General features: G+C 37.0%; 1 protein-coding gene across 2 annotated transcripts in view; it reads left to right on the top strand.

Moving 5' to 3' along the window:
- AFTPH (aftiphilin) overlaps positions 1-22653 on the top strand; it is a 66998-nt gene that overhangs the window by 17837 nt on the left and 26508 nt on the right. For both annotated transcript variants that reach the window (XM_010333540.3, XM_010333538.3), the window contains exon 2: positions 8413-10379. In XM_010333540.3, coding sequence (XP_010331842.1) covers positions 8445-10379 — 1935 coding nt within the window. In that variant the 5' untranslated portion in view covers positions 8413-8444. The remainder of the gene's footprint in view (positions 1-8412; positions 10380-22653) is intronic.

Here is a 22653-nt window from a genome sequence, read left to right as displayed (position 1 = left end):
TACCTTGTAAAGGATGGGAGTTTATCCCAGGTAAGCAGTGTTTGCTGTACATTTTTAGCTTGTCTGGAAGGAACTCTTGATGTTTGATTCTGGAAAGATTGCTAGAGACACTCCGCCCCTCCTTAAATGTGAGCCCATGGACCTTTAGGGTACGTAATACTGTGTGTGGATGATAAGGTAGGAGGGTGCCAGAGATTAACTATTCCTTAGAGGAATATGTAGGGAATACTATATATATTTCCCACATATGATGAATCCTTTCCATTCCAACCAAGCACCTTCTAAATTCTTGTGGTTGTTCATCTCACCAAATAGGAGCTACGGCCAGTTTACTTCAAGATATCAGTGAGAACTTCTGAGTTACATTTTTCTATTTCACTTCAAAACTTCCATTTTTTATCAGACTAGTAACTGGACCCTTGAGTTTGTTTAGGGGTTATGATCTCAGTCCTTCAACCTTGGGCTTCAGATTTCGTTTATCTGCAAACCCTCCCATCTCCCCCCTACCCTGTGCCCCCAAACCTATGAAATTATATAAGTCAAGTTTTATATTTTTCTGGAGATTGGTTATAAACATCATCAATAAAGTCAACTTCATGTATCTTTAGTGTGGTTATGAATATTTTTAAAGTGACCTATTCTTTCAGTGACCTTTTAAAATAATAGAGTCATATGAATGTTTGTGCCAACTAAGCACACACTGACTTGCATTCGGTTACAGGTAGATTTTGATTAGAGCCACAAAGTTGGTGAAAGTTAAAATATGATGGTAGTTGATATTTACTTAGTGCACAGAATGTGCCAGGTGCTGAAGGTCAAGTATAGTTTTAGTACATATTATCAAATAGTTTTCTAAATATCTGTACCAGTTAATATTTTCACAAATGAAGTATGGGAATTACAGTTCCTCCACATCCTTACCAAAAGTGGCTATGGAGAGAATAACTTTGTTTTAATTTTAGTCATTCTGGTAGGTGTTTAGTGGTATCTTATTGTTGTTTTAATGTGCATTTTTCCCTGATGACTTTCTATATGCTGTTGGGTTTTTGGATATCCTCTCTTGTGAAATACCTGTTCAATTATTTTGGCCATTTTTCTGTTGGATTTTTCACATTGATTTGTAGGAATTCTTTACATATTCTGGATATGAGTTCTTTGACAGTTACATGTTTTGTACCTGTCTTCTCCCAGGCAATGGCTTGCTTTTCCATTCTCTTTATGGTATTCTTTTGATGAACAGAAGTTTTAAATTTTAATGCAGTTCAGTATATCAGTCTTTTTTATAATCAGTGTTTCTGTTTCTTGTTTAAAACATTTATGCCTTTCCTAAAGTCATAAAAATAATCTCTTCTGTTATCTTCTAGAAGGCAGATTGCTTTACCTTTCATATTTAGGCCCATGATCTGTCTATCTGAAGCTTATTTCTGTGTAAGATGTTAGAATCAAAGTTTTTTTTTTCTGTCTATGTGGATGTCCAGTTAATCTATCATCATTTGTTGAAAAGCCCATCCTCTCCTCGCCACAGTGCAATGGCATCTTTATCACAAGACCATATGACTTTAAGCCAAGTCTTAATATCTGGTAGTTTAAGTCCTCCAGCTTTTTTTTTCTCGAAAAACTATTTTTAAATGGCCAAATAGTCTCAGACAATTGTTGGCCCCCTTCCTTCCTTCCTTCCTTCTGACTTCCCAAGCCCATCTTACCTTTTGACCCCAGAGCTTACAACTTACGACTCCCCATCTTCTTTTCCGTGACCATTTCAGACTAGAGGCTAGAATTCCATAAGCAAGTGCAGCTTCTCTTTTGGTGGAACATCAATACAGAATCGCCTTCACCTGTTATATTCCCTGCCATCCTAGCTACTAATCTGGCTCAGGGCTTGGGTTCCACTGCTGATTGCTATTGGACTTCTGGATTGTTACCCTGACCCTTTTATATTGGACCTTCTGTGCCAGAATTCCCAAACCCAAAACTCTGATTTTACCCTCTGGTTTGTAGCCCTGAAAGTTGGCTTCAGTTTGCACTTTTATTATTTTTATTCACCTATATTGTCCCTTAATCTCTTTATAAGGATGTGATTTCTCATCGACAGATGAGAAAGTACAGGAAGCCCACCTAAATTCTCTATCTCTGTTCTCTGACTATTAGGATATACTGTTTGCTACCCAATCATGAGACCCTCCTGTCAACTGTTTTTGTATACTGTGGCTTTCAAGACAATAGCCGCATTATTTATTTGCTTCTGTCTAACAGGTCTTAGAATAAGTAGACATAAAAATGGCAAGTTACACACATGAATGCACACAAACATATGTATGCTTGTTTGTACAGATTATGAAGAAGTTAGACGACTGATTGGGACTCTGTGGCTGGAGTAAGTAGTCCATTAAGAAGGATGAAGAAACATTTATTCAGTTTGTTGCATGCCAGACACAATACTAAAGTAGCTTATCTATCTTTTTTTTTTTCATGTCAAGTAGGAACACCTATTTAAAGCCCATATTTTATGTGTTAAAGTGGATTATATAAATGAAACTTAATTTGTAAATTCATTATACAAGTAATACTTCAATTAACATGAAACTTCTTTTAAGTAGAGTTGGCTTAGACATAGAGGAATTTTCGGGAAAGTTTTGAGCCTCCCCTACACTGATTGGTTCAAGCACACTTAGAAGCAATGACACTCTCCTAGATTTCTAAAGGATAAGTTGGGTCAGAACCAAGACCTGCTGCAGGGGAACATGCAGCAGGCCAAGTTCTCACCATCAATAGGTGACCCTCTTTTGAGAAATACGAGAATGTTTTTACTTTACAAAGCCAATAAAGCCTGTCTCACCTATAAGGAAAAATAGAGTACCTTGCAAAGATACAACAGGAAATTTTCTGAGTTGTTACTTTGGTTACAAAGTTTCCAATTCAGATCTTTGCATTAACATCTGAATTTAGAATAGGTGTTGAACTAATAAATTATTTCATTTTTCAACAGTGAAAGTTTTGGAAAAAAGCAGTAGGTTAATCACAAACAGATTAAGCTAGAAAAAAAACACACATAGTTCTTTGAAAATAAGGTATTATGAGCATGTAAAATCACACAGCCACTCTGGAAAATAGTTTGGCAGTTTTTTACATAACTAAACGTGTACTTACTATAATACCCAGCAGTCACACTCTTTGGCATTTATCCCAGATAAATGAAAACTTACATGCACACAAAAACCTGTACATGGATGTTCCTAGCATCCTTATTATACGTGCTATTTATATATAATATTATGTGTAGTATTTATATTATTTATATTAGTATGTATAGTATACTATTTATATATGCTATTAGTATATCTGTATGTATACACACATTATATGCAATTTATAATGGTAAAATACTGAAACAACCAAAATATCCTTCAGTAGGTGAATAGTTGAACAAACTGGTGTATCTGTACAATGGAATGCCACCATCAATTAAAAAAAAAAAAAAAAAAAAAAAAAGACTGACTTACTGATACATGCAGCAACCAGAATGGACCTCAAGGGCATTACACTGAGTGAAAAAAAATCAACCTCAAAGGGTTGCATACCTTATGACTCTATTGACATAATGCTCTTGAAATGATAAAACTATGGCAATGGAGAACAGATTAGTGGTTGCAAGGGGAACAGAGGTGGAGTGAGGGCAGTTCTGTGTCTTGAAAGTGGTGGTAGTTACACAAAGCTGAATAGAGGATAAAATTGAACAGAACTGTACACAAACACAAATGCAAGTTCTTTTTTTTTTTTTTTTTTTTTGAGATGGAGTCTCACTCTGTCGCCCAGGCTGGAGTGCAGTGGCACAATCTCAGCTCACTACAACCTCTGCCTCGAGAGTTCAGGCTATTCTCTTGCCTCGGCCTCCTTAGTAGCTGGGATTACAGGAACCCACCACTACACCCAGCTAATTTTTGTATTTTTAGTAGAGATGGGGATGTTGGCCAGGGTGGTCTTGAACTCCTGACCTCAAGTGATCTACCCGCCTCAGCCTCCCACAGTGGTAAGATTACAGGCATGAGCCACCATGCCCAGCTTCCGATTTTTTTTAATGGTAAAAATTGAAAAAGATCTGTTAACAATAATATTAACAGTAATGTATGAACATTGTCATGGTTAAAATGGTAAATTTTATATTATGTATATTTTACCACAGTTTTTTTAAAGGTGTTATTGTATAAGTAACACATTTATTCTAAAATACACATTTAAATGCAGGCATATAAATCTCTTTGAATGCTTTTTTTTCCCCCATTTTGAAACAATCACAAACATAAAAAGTTGCAAGGTCAATACAAACAAGTTTTTTTCTGAAATAATTTAAGACTGCCAGTCTGATGCCCCAGCACTACCAAATAGTGTGTATCTTCTACAACCAAGGACATTCTCTTGTATGACTGCAATACTACCATCACAATCAAGAAGTTAACATTGATAAATTGCTGCTGTAGTGAATCTTTTGGACTCTATTAAAGTAGATGATTCATAATCATCCCAGTAACGACCTTTACAGAAAGGAGATCAAGTGCTGCATTTACTTTTCATGTCTCTTTATTCTTCTTCAATCTGAACCGAGTTTTCCATCTTTCCTTGACTTTCATGACCTTGATACTTGTGAAGATTATGGGCCAGTAATCTTGTAGTCTCTCTCTGTTTGAATTTGCCTGAAATTTCCTCCTGAAGTCAGGTGTTGTATTTTTCACAGGATATTCCAGAAGTGATCCTGTATTCTCCTTGCATCTCATCAGGCGGTGCATGATTTCGGTGTTCCCATTACTGATAATGTTCATGTTGATCACCTGATTAAGGTAGTGTCAGGCTTCACACTGAAAAGTTATACTTTTTCCTTTGTAATTAAGTATATTGTGGGGAAGTACTTTGAAACTATGCAAATATCTAGTTCCTCATCTAACTTTCAGTTTATTTACTTACATGTTTATATCTGTGAGGACTCAGTTTATTATTTTATTTATTGGGTTATAATCCATTATTATCTTTATTTCAGTGCTCAAATTGTTCCTGATTTAGCTAGTAGCAGCCCTTTCAAGCTGGCTTTTGTATCTTTTTGACATGTCACTATCTTTATTAGTACTTCTAAATTTTATTTTTTTTTTATTTATTTTTGAAACATGGTCTCACTCTGACACCCAGGCTGGAGTAGTAAAGTGTTGTGATCATGGCTCACTGTTGCCTTGACTTCATGGGCCCAAACAATCTTCCCACCTTAGCCTCCCAAGTAGCTGGGACTGCAGGTGCATGCCACCATGCCTGGCTAATTTTTTTTATTTTTTGTAGAGACAGAGTTACATCATGTTGCCCAAGGCTAGTATTGATAAAACTCCTGGGCTCAGTCTCCCAAAGTGCTGGGATTACAGGTGTGAGCCACCATGCCCAGCTGCTTTTAAACTTTAGAAAAAGGAATCCTGTCATTAATGGCTATATAATATCCTGTTATAGGGACATAATGTAACTTGCTTAAATAATCCCTTTGGAGCATTTTGTTTTAGATTTCTTTAAAAAGAGTTTGCATAGTACAACCATATTGCCTTCTGGAAGGCTTATAACAGTTATACACTCACAAGCAATGTGCATGTATGCAAGGGTTCCTTTCCCCACATTCTCATTAACAATTGCAAAGTGCTTTTAAATAATAGGAACTTCATAATTAGAAGGACACAGTTAAAGGTCAAATTACCTTGTACACTAAGCATTAGAAGGGGTTATCAGGACACCAGACAAGGGAAGAGAATAGGATTTATGTGTATCTTGTACTGTTGGTTTTGTTTTGGTTTTTTTTTCCTATTTATATCAGCAGCAGGAAAGAAGAGTACGGCAGAGCAAAGCAGTTATTTCCTCCTTTATGGTGCTAATTTTGTTAGAAAGATAATTTGAAGTAGATATGTTACAGGTTATTTCCTCTTACTTTTCTTGTGACTTGCTCATTTCTTTTTGGTAACCCTCAGTGACTGACCAATCATAACCTCAAAGATCTTTTTCAAAATTCTGAAGCACTTCTCCACTAAGCAGCTGTCTGAATGAACTTTGGGAAAGTTACTAGTTGGATTCATTTTCCTCACCTCTGAATTAAACTATCTGGTTTCTGTAGTACTTTCACTCTAAAACTGGAAGATCTTAAGAAATTTTATTCTGAGAGTTAGAGGAAAGTGACTTTTCTAGCTTGCAAAACTGATTGAATTTTTTAGTAAACATTTTCCTCATGTATCTATCTAACTGGGCAACTGTGAGTTGTAAGAAGTTTGTTTATTATTTATGGACTGGTTTTATTCTAAGAGTTTGGCTGTTCTCCATTTGCTAATTTTTTTGAAACTGAGTCTCACTCTGTCACTCAGGCTGGAGTGCTGTGGTGTGATCTTGCTTCATTGCAGCCTCCACCTCCTGGATTCAAGTGATTCTCCTGCCTCAGCCTCCCAAGTAGCTGGGATTACAGATATGCACCACCACACCTGGCTGATTTTTGTATTTTTAGTAGAGGCGGGGTTTCACCAGGTTGGCCAGGCTGGTCTCGAACTCCTGACCTCAAGTGATCTGCCTGCCTCAGCCTCCCAAAATGCTGGGATTACAGGTGTTCTCTTTGCTTTTAATGTTAAATCTGACTTGTGGAACCTTTGACTCCTTAGCACAGAGGAACAGAATAACTCAGGTTTCATTTAAGAATGAAATATATTAAAAAGAAGCGATTATAAATTAATTAGTATGGGAAGGATTATTCAACAAAAGGGATTAAGATCATTGCTTGGCTGTTTAGAAAAAACTATTTACCTTACATTTTTGCTTTCTGTCATACACCAAAGTAAGTTCTAGATGTGTTAAAAATAAATGTTTTATTAAAAAAACTTAAAAGTAGAAGAAAATAAAAGTATTTATTAACTCTTATATGATAGCAAAATAATGAAGAAAGTTCCAAATGAAATGATGAATTGATTTGACTTCTTAAAAATTAACTTGGAAAAATAGCTTGGCAGTTTCTTAGAAAGTTGAGCATGTTATATGACCCAGCATTCATACTCCTGGGTATATATGTTTTAGAGAAATCAAAACTTGGGTTCACATAGTAATCTGTACATGAATGTTCATAGCAGTTTTATTTGTAATAGGAAAATACTGGAAACAACCCACATATCCTATGTGGAATGAATAGTAGACAACTTATAGAACATCTGTACAATGGAACACTAGTTAGCAATGAAAAGGAGTCAGAGCCAGGAGTGGTGATGTGCACCTATAGTCTCAGCTATAGGCTGAGGCAGAAGGATTCCTCAGCCTAGGAAACCAGCCTGGGAGCCCAAGAAACCAGCCTGGGCAACAGAGCAAGACCCTGTCTCTAAAAAAGAAAAAGGAATGAACTGTTAACACATGTTGCAACATGGTTAGCTCTCAAGGGAAAAAGCGAAGCTGAGGAAAAAAGTCAGCTTCAAAGGGTTACTAGTGTATGATTCTATTTATATAATATTCTTGATATAACAAATTATAATGATGTAGGATAGATCAAGGATTAGAGTTTAGGGAAAAGTGTGACTGTTAAGGGGTAACATGAGCGAGTTTGTATTGATAGAACAGTTCTTATCCTGATTGTAGTGATGGTTACTCTAATATAATCCACACACATAAAATTTTCTAGAACTGTGTACAAACACACATACACACACGCCCCTGGTAAAATCCAAACAAGGTTTGTACCTGAGTTAATAGTATTGTACTGATGTCAGTTTCCTGGTTTGACCATGTATATTATGGTTATTACCGTATTACTATATTACCACTGGGGGAAGCTGAGTGGAATATACATAAGAACTCTCATATTTCCAACTTCTTTTGAGTCTTAAACTATTTCAAATTATTAAAAGTTATTTTAAAATTAGCTTGGGTCAGAAATAAACATTGAAAAGCCAAATGAAGAAAATATTTGTAGCAATTATGAGAGATGTCATTTTTATGCCTTTTACTTATTAATATAAAGAACTCATACAAATCCATAAGGCAAACATTGAATCCTTAATGAATTGAAGGAGAACTTAACAGAATAAGCACGTGCCCAGGAGAGAATTTTGTAGGTGTACTTTTGTAAGTATATATTCAGAATTTTCTGGAATCCCCAAATTTCATTAATGTACTACCATGCTGTTGGTAACATACAGTCTAAGAGAACTTTTTTTTTTTTGCCAGTATATTATAGCTGTGTAATTTAACCTAAGAGAAAACTAGATTAAAAGATACAAAACATCATGCAGGAACTGGTCAAGGAAAAAAAGAGACAAAGTAGAGCATTGTAAATTTGCATTGTTTTTAAAGTAGCTTTGAGAGAATTTTGAAAGATCTTGTTTTATGTAATCTGTCCCCTCCAAAAAAAATCTATTTTTTTTTTTACAGGTGTAAATTAATTGTTTGAAAGCAACTGAACAATGGAGCCAGACATCATTCGAATGTATTCTTCATCCCCACCACCACTAGACAATGGAGCAGAGGATGATGACGATGATGAATTTGGGGAATTTGGTGGGTTTTCAGAAGTTAGCCCTTCTAGTGTAGGGTTTGTTGATTTCGATACAGCAGATTATACACGTCCCAAGGAAGAGTTTGTACCTTCAAACCATTTTATGCCAATTCATGAATTCTCAGAAAATGTAGATAGCCTTACAAGCTTTAAGTCCATTAAAAATGGTAATGATAAAGACATCACTGCTGAACTTTCTGCTCCTATGAATGGACAGTCTGATGTTTTACTTTCTACCACCAGCAAAGAAATAATTTCATCTAAAACATTAGAGACTTCCATTGATGGCATGGAAAGTCCAGGAAATTTAAATAATATAGTGGAGCAGAGACAGAATGTTGGAACACTTGAAAGTTTCTCTCCAGGAGATTTTAGAACTAATATGAATGTTGTTCATCAAAACAAGCAGTTAGAGAGCTGCAATGGTGAAAAGCCTCCTTGTCTGGAAATTTTAACAAATGGGTTTGCAGTGTTGGAAACTGTAAATCCTCAGGGAACAGATGATCTGGACAATGTAGCTGATTCTGAGGGACGGAAGCCTCTTAGCACTCATAGCACTGAGTGTAATTTAGACTCTGTACCTAGTCCTGCTGATGAATTTACAGATTTTGCCACATTTTCCAAAAAGGAAAGGATACAACTAGAAGAAATAGAATGTGCAGTTTTAAATGATAGAGAAGCACTAACCATTCAGGAAAACAATAAAATTAATAGAGTCAATGAACTGAATTCTGTAAAAGAAGTGTCTCTGGGTAGAAGCTTTGATAACAAAGGAGACACTGATGGAGAGGATCAGGTTTGTGTTTCAGAAATAAGCATAGTGGCTAACAGAGTTTTCAATGTTGAAAAACAAGGCCTTCCAACCCTGCAACAGGATGAATTTTTACAGGCAAATGTTCAATCAGAGGCTTGGAGTTTGGTGGACTCAGTTGCTAATTCAGAAGCCATTAGGAGAGAACAATGTAAAACTGAAGAAAAACTTGACTTACTTACTTCTGAATGTGCTCACCTATGCATGGATTCTGTTAAAACTTCTGATGATGAAGTTGGTTCTTCCAAAGAAGAAAGTAGAAAGTTTACTAATTTCCAAAGCCCAAACATTGACCCCACAGAAGAAAATGTTTTGGATGATTCTGTAAGTGTAAAAAATGGTGATAGTAGTAATGACTTTGTGACTTGCAATGATGCCAATGCAGATGATTTTGGTGATTTTGGTGACTTTGGCACTGCCAGTGGCTCAACTCCACCTTTTGTTACTGGTACTCAAGATTCAATGAGTGATGCCACTTTCGAAGAGTCTTCAGAGCACTTTCAACATTTTAGTGAACCAGGTGATGACTTTGGAGAATTTGGGGATATAAATGCTGTTTCTTGCCAAGAGGAGACGATATTAATAAAGTCAGACCTAAAACAGACTTCTGATAATTTATCAGAAGGATGTCAATTGGCAAGAAAGTCTAGTGGAACAGGCACTGAACCTGTTTCAAAACTGAAAAATGGGCAAGAAGGTGAGTTTGGAAATTTTGATTCTGTGCCAAATATTCAAGATGACTGCAATGGTTTTCAAGACTCTGATGATTTTGCAGACTTCAGTTCAGCTGGTCCTAGCCAAGTTGTAGATTGGAATGCTTTTGAGGATGAACAAAAAGATAGTTGTTCTTGGGCTGCTTTTGGAGACCAGCATGCTACTGAATCGCATCATCGAAAGGAAGCCTGGCAGTCACATAGGACAGATGAAAATATTGATACTTCAGGAACCCCCAAAACGCACAGTGTACCCTCAGCAACTTCCAAAGGAGCAGTTGCTAGTGGCCATTTACAGGAATCAGCCACTTCAGTTCAGGTATTTACTAATTTTCTCTATTTTATATGACTTACTAATTTATGTGGAGGCTTCTAATTTCAGCTTTTCAAAAAATATTTTTTCAACTGAGTACCTGTTAAAGGAGCCTCATTATGATGTGTAATGCCTGTCTGATTTGTGGATTGGTTACATTTTTCACAACCCTTTGGGAAACTACAAATAGTCCTATAGTAAAGCTTACTAAGGTTTTTCTTTATCTCAATGAGTGTCTTTAATATTTACAGATGTTCATTAACTTGGATTTTTTGGTGACTATGCCATTTATATTTTTTAAATCCCCACACTTATTAGCTAATTAACAGTTCCAGTAAATCCTTCAGTATTTACCCTTTACAGTGATTTTAAAAGAGGTTAAACTGAGATTTAGATTTTTCTTAAGTTTAAGAAAAAATTGTTAATTTTGTCCATCAGAAACCTAGAAGATTCAAGTATGGTTTTGATTCCAGGAGAGAACAAGGAGAATTTGAAACCTCATTCTGTGCCAAAGGCTACAGTGAATTGAAGAATAGAAAAACAACTAGAAAAAAGCAATTATTTCTTTTTTTCTCATAATTTAGCAGCTACTAAAAGACTTGGGGTGAGGGTATGAGATGAATTAAGGTTTAGTCCTAAAATAAGAAACAACTATCAGTTGACTTATTGTAGTTGTATGTATTTGTTTATGCTTTCTTACAAATGTACTTGTTATCCCTTCCTAGGGAGTAGGTGTGTCAGGGAGAATATTTTTACCCCTTAGCTCCTATACATTATCCTTTTTTGGTTCAGACCTTTTTAGAAAAGATTCATTAAGATTCATTTTGACCTAAAGTCACCCCTAGAGGTATAGCTTGATATCTAGGTTGTTTGCCAGTCCAGAGTTGTACCCTGTGCCAAATTTTGCCTTTTTTCAACTCCAGAGATGTAAAAGAGGGCACTCTCCTGAACATCACTGCTTTATACTGACAATTGATATATGTAACTAACACCTGATCCACAAGCTTATCTTAAAGATACTGTGAATAAAATCAGAATCTACAAACTTTATTTCTCCAGTTATCTTTTGCTAAGAAAACCATTTTCAACTGGAAATCTTCCCAAAGTCTTTATAATTGAAATTGTTATACTCCATTGCCTTGATAACTTTGACACAGTAAGATACTAGAGAAATTATGGTATTACCAGTTGCTGCACATAGCTAATGGCTTTTTAAGTTGGTTTTTGTGTCTGAGTAGTTTAATTTGCTAATTCAGTTATTACATAGTTTGGCTAATGTACATTATTTCTATTGAGTAATTTATTATTTAAGCAGAACCTTGCCCTTTACACAAGAAATGTATGAACTAATTATGATGCTAAATGAGGACTGTTGCTTTTCACCTAACCCTTTACCTATTTAGTTTCAGCTCAGTAGAGGATAGGGTGACACTGGTATTGGATGATCTTTAATTTGTAGCCTTAGAACTTTTAACATTATCAGATAATGAATTTTTTAAAGTGTGACCACTTCAAGTAGGAATTTCTTGCATTATACAAGTTGATTGAAGTTATTTATGTATAATATGATAACCAGATATAGGAGGTAATAAAGCATATGGGCTTCATGGAATTTGGCAGATGTGAGTTTGAATCTTGACCCAGCCTCATGATTTTGGATAGGTTACTTCTGAACTTAGCTATATACACAAAGAAGATAATGTCTACTTCAAAGAACTTTTGTGAAGATAAAATGAAAGGAAATTTTTAAATGACTGAAAAAATCAATCTGCTAGAAAGTAAGAATTTTATAGTATGATTCTATTTTTTATAAAAATCAAAGAGAAACTATAGATGTGGCAAGATGCATTAAGAGTTTCTGAGGCCAAGCCTGGTGGCTAATGTCTGTAATCCCAGCACTTTGGAAGGCCGAAGTGGGTGGATCAATTGAGATCAGAATTTCGACCCCAGCCTGGCCAACATGGTGAAACCCCGTGTCTACTAAAAATACAAAAATTAACTGGGTAGGGTGGCATGCATCTGTAATCCCAGCTATTCAGGAGGCTGAGACAGGAGAATCACTTTAATTCAGCAGGTGGAGGTTGCAGTGAGCCAAGATCATGCCACTGCATTTCAGCCTGGGCTACAGAAAGAGACTCTGTCTTAAAAAAAAAAAAAAAAAGACTTTCTGAGATTTGTTTGGCTCCGGCCTTCTGCTTTTATTCTGGCGAATGGGTTTGGGAAATGAACAAAATTTGGATGCTAGGAAAGAGAAACTGCTGGAAGAGGCCAGAAGAAGTTTGGGAAGAAAGTTGGTAAGCCCTGCCGAGTAAGTGACTGAATCGGAGATGGATGAAGATTGAACAAAGACTTTCCTTCTTAACCTGCTGTTATGAAGGAGAGTTGCAGCCAGCACCCTTTCTTGGGCTTCAGATTCTGCTGGAAAAGTATATTAATGTAGTCCTTTTGGAGGAAATTAGATTTATTAGAATTTTCTTAAACTGTTTTTTCTAGTTGCTCTGGACAATGTTCAGAACAGCACAGAATTCCTTACTTTTTTTTTTTTTTGGAGACAGAATCTTGCACTGTTGCCCAGGCTGGAGTGCAATAGCACAATCTTAGCTCACTGCATCCTCCACCTCTTGTGTTCAAGTGATTCTCCTGATTCAGCTTCCTGAGTAGCTGGGACTGCAGGTGCACACCACCACACCCAGCTAATTTTTGTATTTTTACTGGAGATGGGGTTTCACCATATTTACCAGGCTGATCTTGAACTCCTGACCTCAGGTGATCCACCAACCTCAGCCGGCCAAAGTGCTGGGATTACAGGCGTGAGCCACTGTGCCCAGCCTCCTCACATATTAGTAACAGTAAACACTAAGTTTTTTAGTGGTAAAAGTTGAAATGATTTATTCCTGTCAGTCTTACCTGGATGCAATAAGTGTCCTGAACAAAATGTCATCAAGTGGTTTTGTCTGAATTTTGCTTTGATAGAATGTGAGTGTTTTAGAATTCAAAGCTTAATTAAATTAAACATGGGAATTTGATTTAATTTGTTTAATTAAACAAGCATAGAAAACAAATCTTTGTTTTGTGAAGTCAGATAAATGGTGTAGTTGGTCATTTCAGATTTGTTCCACGTTTCACTATTTGGTATGTGACATTATCCAGGTCCCCATTTCTTAGCACTTTCCTATTTTTAGCCCATCAAAAAGTTGTCTTAGATTTTAATAAATATGTCTTCCTTGGGTTTAGTGCAATAATTTGTTACTTTGGTAGGGAAAGTCAAGCAAGAAGAATTCTTTCAAAATTAAAAAGTGTTCTTAGTCTAATTCTCAACTGTGGGTCCAGCCAGTCTCAGAGGGTTTGAGCTTTGATGTAAAAGCCATACAGGAACATGATTGAGAAATAGATCTATCTTCTCCCTTTGGTAAATTATTTTTTTCTGAAAACCCAGAGTTTAGTGTATGTCATTCTTTTGTTAACATTCTTATAAACTGTAAAGAAGGTAAGTAGTGATATCTCCATTATACAAATGAGAATGAGGTCTTCACTTTTTGGGTAAAGATTTAAAACAATAAAATGACAGCAACAAAGCAGTCCTTTTTTTTTTTTTTTATCAGTGTTATCTTAACATTTTTATTTTTCTATCCTGGAAAACCAGGAAATTTTCTTTCTTTTTTTTTTTTTTTTTTTTTTTTTGAGACAGAGTCTTGTTTTGGTGCCAGGTGCCAGGCTGGAGTGCAGCAGTGCAATCTTGGCTCACTGCAATCTCCACCTCCTGGGTTCAAGCAAATCTCCTGCCTCAGCCTCCTGAGTAGCTGGGACTAGAGGTGCACCCCACCACGTCCAGCTAATTTTTGTGTTTTTTAGTAGATACAGGGTTTCACCATGTTGGCCAGCATGGTCTCGATCTCTTGACCTCGTGATCCTCCCGCCTTGGCCTTCTATTTCTTTTTTTTATTTATTTATGGTTCAGAAAGAAACCTTGACTGAAATAGCCAAGACACCTTTTTCATAGATATATGGTAAAAGAGATAATCAATGTCATAAGCATTGCATTTAACCCTGAACTTTTGTAAAATTTTAAAGTATTGTTTTGGATATCATTTTGAAATTTAGGTAATTGGTAAGTAATCTGTTTATGTTAATTTGCTGTAGAAAAGGAGGCTATGAGTTATTTTTTTCTTATTAGACATCCAGTTGATAATGCTACAGGGAAAATGTTATTAGCTGAAGACATATTTGGAGAGCATTGAAAGTCGAGTGTCACAAAAAAGAGAATTACTAATACCTTGGCTTTTGTTAGTTCAAGATTAAGTTCGTTTTCTTGGGGTTTTTTTGTTTGTTTTTGAGACAGAATCTTGCTCTGTCACCCAGGCTGGAGTGCAGCAGTGCGATCTGGGCTCATCGCAACCTCTACCTCCTGGGTTCAAGGGAGTCTTGTGTCTCAGCCTCCCAAGTAGCTGTGATTACAGGCACAGAAACTCAACGTTCTTAAATTGCATCTAACTAGTCTTACCTTTTCATCTTTACTTATTTAATCATCTAGCTAATACTTACGCAGGTTTTCCCTCCTGTGAACATTTGAACATGCAACTGAAAACAAGTAAGCAACAAAATAAGGGAATTAAGGTCTAAGACTTTAGCCTTATAGATCTTTGCTTACTTAACTATGTGGATAGAATTTCCTTTTGCTGATTTCCCCTCAGAAAATTTGACTATCTAGTGTTTAATTTCAAAATAGAAATGCTTCATTATATTTATTCAGAAATTGTGCAGAAGGGAAAAATCATGTTTAGAGCATGGTGAATATTATAACTAGTCACTCTTTATATAGCTTGAAATTGGGGATTGGTAAGTATATAGTTGTAGATTGTACTTGATAGCTTACTTAATATTTAATGGTGATGCAGCGTAAGATATCCTCTTAAATGGAAGATTAAATTACCCAGTGGATTTTAATGTTTCTTCTAAACTTCCACTTGAGTGTGAAACCTAATGCTATCAATATTAAAACTATTGATATTAATCAACTTCTGTACCTAAGCAAGAAAGAAAAACTAACTGAAAATATGTTGAAGGAATATTAAGAGTTACCTTAAATATAAAATACTTAAGTCATTACTTAATATCCTGAAGAGGGTCTTAGAAACTACAACTTTAAGCAAAAGGACATATAACAAAACCAATTTACCATAGGCTAACTGACATAAACAAGAGTTACTATGGCATTTTTCTGGTCACAGAAACATCACTGAACTTCTAAAGAAACAAAGCACTTCTAATATTAAATGTTGAAGTAAATGTGAGCTGTACGTACATTTAAGAAAGATTAATAAAAACAAGAAACATAATTACCCAGTTTTTGGTGAATCAGTAAGTGACAGCAGTTGTAGTTCTACTGCTGGGTAAAATCAAGGGATAAATGTTTACAAAGCAAAAATTATCTAAGGAGCACCTCCTATCACCAGTCAATTCAAAAACAGTCAAATCTGGCAGGCTCATTGGGCACTTTCATACTGCATCATTTATTGCCATGCATTTGTATGATTACTGTAGACTTCACAGATGTTTATTTTATCATTTATTCCTTTTGCAATCTACTTATTCCAGTTCAGGGTTGTCAGTGGCCAAAGCCTATCCCTCCAGCTCAGGGTACAAGGCTGAAACTAATCCTGGCCTGGATGCCATTCCATTGCAAGGCACACTCACACACACACATACCAGCACTCGCTCAGACTAGAACAATTTAGATAATTAACCTAACGTGCACATCTTTAGGATGTTTGAGGAAACTGGAATACCCAGAAAAAACCCATGCGGAAATGGGGAGAATGTGCAGACTCCACACAGATAGTGGCTGCAGCCAGGAATCAGTTGTTTTTCTCATCAACATTACAACAAAATGACATTATTCAGGGACCTGCTGCCCTTTAAAGGAGATAGGCACTTGAATACATCTCTACATACACCTCTCTAAAAAGCTGAATGAGACTTGCAATACACTTAATCTCTTTATGTCCAGATGTAGTCATTTATAAAATAGGCAGGTGTTAGAGTTCTCCAGATAAACAGAACCAATAGGGTATGTGTAGAAGGAGGGAAGGGAGGAAAGGAGGGAGAGCATAGGAGTGAAGGGAGGAGAGAGAGAGAGAGAGAGAGAGAGAGAGAGAGACAGAGAGAGAGAGAGAGAGAGAGACAGATGAGAGAGAGAGAGAGAGAGAGAGAGAGAGAGAGACTGATTGAGACTGATTAAATTGAGAAGTTCCAAAATCCACAGTGCATAAACTAGAGACCCAAGAGATGATGGTGTAGTTCCAGTCTGAGGCCAAAGGCCTAAGAGCCAGGACAGCAGTGGAGTAAGTTCCAGTCCAGAAGCCAGCAGGCTTAAGATCCAAAAAGAACTGATTTTTTAGTTAAAGTCCAACTGAAGTCCCAACTCAAAATCAGGCAGAAGTTCCCTCTTAGCCTTTTTGTTCTATTCAGTTCTTCAGCTGATTGCATGAATCCCACCCACATTAGGGATTGCAGTCTGCTTTAGTCAGGTTACAAATTCAAATGTAATCTCATCTAGAATTACCCACAGAGGTACTCCCAGAATAATGTGTTTTGGGGTTTTGTTTGTTTGTTTGTTTGTTTTTGAGACAGTCCCATTCTGTTGCCCAGGCTGAAGTGTAGTGGCATGATCTCAGTTCGCTGCAGCCTCCATCTCTTGGGTTCAAGCAGTCCTCCCACCTCAGCCTCTCTAGTAGCTGAGACTACAGGCATGTGTTACCACACCTGGATAATTCTTGTTTGTTTTATAGAAATAGGATTTTGCCATGTTGTCCAGATAGTCTCAAACTCCTGGGCTCAAGCAATCTGCCTTCTTCAGCCTCCTAGAGTGCTGGGATTATAGGCATGAGCCACTGTGCTCCACCCCAGAATAATGTTTGACCAGATGTCTGGGCACCCCATGGCCCAGTCAAGTTGACACATAAATTTAACCATAACAAGAGGAAACACCTTATATCCATATATAGCTTTCAGGATTTTTTGGAAGACTGTAACCTGTTTGTGACTAAGACATGCCAGTTGGGAAGCTCTGCGTTAGATAAAATGGATAAAGTGAAATGGCTGCTTTTATGCCCCAGGACTTTCTTCCTCTACTGCCAGACATAAAGACATGACAGAATTGGGAATGAGTAAAAGTCAATTCATACATGAAGCTTTGCCCCCACTGATCAATTAAACTGTTAGGTAATCATTTTTTGCTTTCCCAGAAACCAAATTTGGTTTTAAAAAATAAAAATAATTATAAAGACATTCAAGTTAATGAAGGACCCTGATAGGAAAATGAATATATGAGAAACGAGGAAATTGGGAAAGGGGGAAAAGCTATAAAAGCCAGTGAACCTTTGAAGATGTGGTATAGCCAAGGATGCATTGCAACTTTCGTGAGCCCTTTCTCCATGAAATACATTTTTTTGGTTAACAGTAGAAATTAATTGGGAGAGGCCAGGCATGATGGCTCATGCCTCTAATCCCAGCACTTTGGGAAGCCAAGGTGAATGGATCACTCGAGGTCAGGAGTTCAAGACCAGCCTGGCCAACATGATGAAACCCTGTATCTACTAAAAATACAAAAATTTAGACCCGGGGTGCACCCCTGTTATCCCAGCTATTTGGGAGGCTGAGGCAGGAGAATTGCTTGAACCTGGAAGGTGGAGTTTGCACTGAGCTGAGATCGTGCCACTGCACTCCAGCCTGGGTGACAGAGCGAGACTCAATCTTAGGGAAAAAAAAGTAAATAGGGAGGCAAATCTGAATTTGTGTGGGAGTACCCCCTAGTTCTGGTTCTTGCCAGTATACTTATGTGTCAGGCTGTTTTGAGAGTGAAAGCTCCTGCTTTGGGCTAGTTTCCATTCAGAATGGTTTTGATAGGTAGGAACTCATCTGAGCACAAGTATCCTTCTGTACAAGTAATATAGCTCCTCTACTTGGCTTCATAGCATTGTACATTAATAGAGAAAATGAAAAAGGAGTATGGCACCTGCCTTGAAGAGCATTGATTTTCAATCCTACATTTATCAGAGCCCCAGTTTTTAAAATGTTTAATAGCCAGATGTGCTGCTGTTCGCCAGGCTTAGAACTCAGTACTTGAATGAATGAAAAGGCATGACTGAGTTGTGTAAACTGGTATTCAGCTAGCCAGTCACCAGTTTATTCCATATTCAAGGACAACTGAGGGCTATTTTTCTTTTTACCTGGAAGATGATGGCATTTAAAATTCAAGGAATTGGGGCCGAGTGTGGTGGCTCACATGTAAAATCTTAGTGCTTGGGGAGGCCAAGGTGGGAGGATTGCTTGGAAGCAACAGTTCAAGAAGAGACTTGGCAATGTAGTAAGACCCCATCTTTACAAAAATAAAAATTAGCCAGGCTTGGTGGCATGCACCTGTGGTCCTACTACTCAGGAGGCTGTAGTGACAGGATCGCTTGAGCCTAGAAGTTCAAGGCTGCAGTGAGCTGTGATGGCACCACTGCACTGAAGCCTGAATGAGAGAGTGAGATCATCCCTTAAAAAAAAAAAATCAAGTAATTGTTGTGAATATTATTTTAATTTGATGTTTAGTTAGTATTGTTAACATCAGCTAAATATTTAGTATGCTAAGTATGGGTGCATTTATTTGTTACCCTCATATTCAGAGTGCAGCATTGACTAGTAAGAATTAACAACTTTATTGAAAACGATGAATTGTACTGCTAGATCAAATCATTTGCTTTAAGCATAGTTATCACCCCACCATTTAACAGGTGAATCCATTATCTAATAATGGGTAGAAATGTTTGAAAGAGCACAAAAATGTGGAGAAAACATGATTTATTGAAAAGAATGTAGGCTTTGGTGTCAGACTGTGGATCAAATCTCTGCTGTGTACTATACCAGCAGTAAGGCTATGATTAATTATCTGAATCTTCCTGAGCTATAGTTTCTTCATCTGTAATATGAGGACAATAATACTTGTGGAGTTTCTTTCAGAAGATTCATGGAGGAAGAGCATCAAGCATTATATGGTACATAGAAGACATTTGGCTATTATAATTATTTAAATATGCCCAACCTGTATATAAAAATGATTTAGATGGCTTACAATAAGATACACTTTTATAAGTAGATCAGTTATGCCCCCTGCAGTCTTAAATGAACGCAAAGTGTTTTTGTTTTTTTAATCTAGTGTACATTAATTTAGTTAGCATTCCTATACCAACTATGTGCAGGAACCTAGGTACTAGAAATTCAAGAAAAAGACATAGTCCCTGCCCTCAAAGCTCTTGTAATTTTTAGAAATTGGACTTAGAACTGCTTTGGTGACAACATAATACTGTGGTTAAGAGCACCTAATCTGAAGCTATACTTCCTGAGTAAGAACTCAGGCTCTCTACTTAATATTCATGTGACCACAGGGAAGTTAATCTCTTTCTGCTCTGCTTTTCTCATCCAGGAAATGGAGACAATATTATTGTTACCTCCCTCATATGGTTCTTTTGAAACTTAAATGAGCTAAAATTTACAAAGCATTTAGAATTATGCCTGCCACATGGTAGGCACTACATGAGCATTAAATGAAAACTATGATGCACTGTAGCAAGCCTTTGCAGTTTCTAAGTAGGTTTCAGGTTATGTCTTTTGATCTTTTGCTAAATTTAGGCTCCCACTTTCCTAAACTATGTTAAATGATACTGTTTGCTGTATGCTGCCTTACGTGCCTAAGGAAGCTAGAGCTTAGGCAGTCTGACTTCACCACTAATTCTAAATAATAAAGTATCTATTTCTTGGAATTTTACATCTAATTCAAGTCTACATGTTCTATAATATGTTAATAAATGCCAGCGTTTGATGCAACCTTTTTCTGTATTAATCTGCTACAAGGAGTTTGAAGATTTGGGTTGTGTCCCCATCTAATCAAAACCAGTAGATTTCCCATTATGGCTACATATCCTCTGTATTGAAATAGGAGTTCATATAAGCAGGGTAATATAAGCAAAGTTCCTTTTTATTCATAAACATTAGAAGAAATCCAAGTTTAATATTTTACTTTATTAACTTGAGTTTTGATGTAATATGGAATTTTATTATTGATTTATTTGTGTATGTTAAACTATCCTTGGCTGATAATGTTGAGAGGGTGATTGTGTATTTTAAAATAGATTAAAATATTTAATATATGTACTCCCAAAAAAATCTTTGAAAAACAAACTTGAAACCTTTGCCACTCTCACAGTTTTGGGATACATACACCTGTTATCCCAAGTACTCAAATTTTATGCTCAAAATAACATTTATTTAAAAAATTAGGGTCTCATTACAATTTGTTTGGGAAAATCTGTTTCCTGAAAAAACAAACCTGTCTGGTTGTAAGATAAACTGTTCTTGTGGTGGGTTATTTTAACTTCTCTTCTCTTGAGTATTCTATTAGTTACACTCTTGTAACTGTTCTACTTACCGAGTTACTTGCACTGTGCTTCTTGGGAAGCAAAGCACTTTTTTTTTTTTTTTAAGACAGTCTCGCACCTCCACCTCCGAGGTTCAAGCGATTTGCCTTGCCTCAGCTTCCCCAGTAGCTGGGATTACAGGCGCCCATCACCACACCTGGCTAATTTTTTTGTATTTTTAGTACAGACAGGATTTCACTGTGTTGGCCAGACTCGTCTCAAACTCTTGACCTCGTGATCCTCCGGCCCCAGCCTCCCAAAGTGCTGGGATTACAAGCGTGAGCTACCACTCCCACCCAGGAAGCAAATTACGCTTAACACCTAATGTGTGATACATAGTATAATCAAGATTTAAGTCATAATGCCAGCAAGCCAACCACCAGTATCCAAAATTGAAACTCTACAAGGAGTAACCATAGCAGAATTCGTTTATAGAAGAGACTCTTAAAAATAGATACTTAAAAACTAGGCACTTTTTTATTTCCAACTCAATAGGATGATTCTCGGGAAGGATGCAAAATACTTGGATTATTTAATTTCTTGTTATGTCATAATGTAGAAATTGATAAATTGAGATAAGTATTTTCATAGTGATTTAGAATGCTAAATCATGGTAGAGAAACTTTCCCTTGGTGAGCTTTGATTCTAGTTTTGACACTCATTTATTTCATTCCCTGGCAAGCCACCTGTGTCTACATGTGTCATCTGTATAATAACAGTAGTAATGATAAAAGCTGCCACCTCTGCCACTCTGGGTGCCAAGTATTTAATCCTCTAAATTATCATCCACCTCGTGAGGTACATAGACCCTGATATGTCCAGATTATAAATGTAGAAGCTGGGCCGGGCACAGTGGCAAGCACCTGTAATCCCAGTTACTTCGGAGGCTGAGGCAGGAGAATCGCTTGAACCTGGGAGAATCACTCCAGCCTTGAGGACAGAGTAAGACTCTGTCTCAAAATATAATAAAAATAGCCGGGCGCGGTGGCTCAAGCCTGTAATCCCAGCACTTTGGGAGGCCGAGGCAGGTGGATCATGAGGTCAAGAGATCGAGACCATCCCGGTCAACATGGTGAAACCCCGTCTCTACTAAAAATACAAAAAATTAGCTTGGCATGGTGGCACGTGCCTGTAATCCCAGCTACTCAGGAGGCTGAGGCAGGAGAATTGCCTGAACCCAGGAGGCGGAGGTTGCGGTGAGCCGAGATCGCGCCATTGCACTCCAGCCCGGGTAACGAGAGAAACTCCGTCTCAAAAAAAAAAAATTATATATATATATATATATATATATATATATATATATATATATATAATATAAAAATAAATAACGCAGAAACTGGAGTCCTAGCTCCTGGATCCGCAGCCCTCTACTGAAGTGTTATAATTATACCAGTCATTTACTTACTGGCATGAACTAGTAGTAGGGTTTTACCATGTTGGGCAGGCTGGTTTCAAACTCCTAAACTCAAGCAGTCCTACCTCAGCCTCCCGAAGTGCTGAGATTACAGGTGTGAGCCACTGCGCCTAGCCAGAAGTTGATATACTTTTAAAAGTAAAATGTCAGAGTAAGTTTAATTTTAGTAAAAATCTTTGTTCATTTTATTAGTTGCTTTCTTGCTGAATTGTTGAGGAGTTTCCCTCCTTGTGTTCAGCAATGCTGTTAGTAGATTCTGGTTATTATTTATTGCTCTACCTCGAGGGTCAAACCATGACCCACAGGACAAATCTGTCCTGCTGCCTGTTTTTGTAAATAAGTTTCATTGAATATACCCATGGTTATTTCTTTATAGATGGCCTATAAGGCCTAACATATTTACTGTCTG

The sequence above is a fragment of the Saimiri boliviensis genome, chromosome 1 (genome assembly GCF_048565385.1).
Source record: "Saimiri boliviensis isolate mSaiBol1 chromosome 1, mSaiBol1.pri, whole genome shotgun sequence".
Lineage (NCBI taxonomy): Eukaryota > Metazoa > Chordata > Mammalia > Primates > Cebidae > Saimiri > Saimiri boliviensis.
This window is presented reverse-complemented; position numbering and strand designations above follow the sequence as displayed.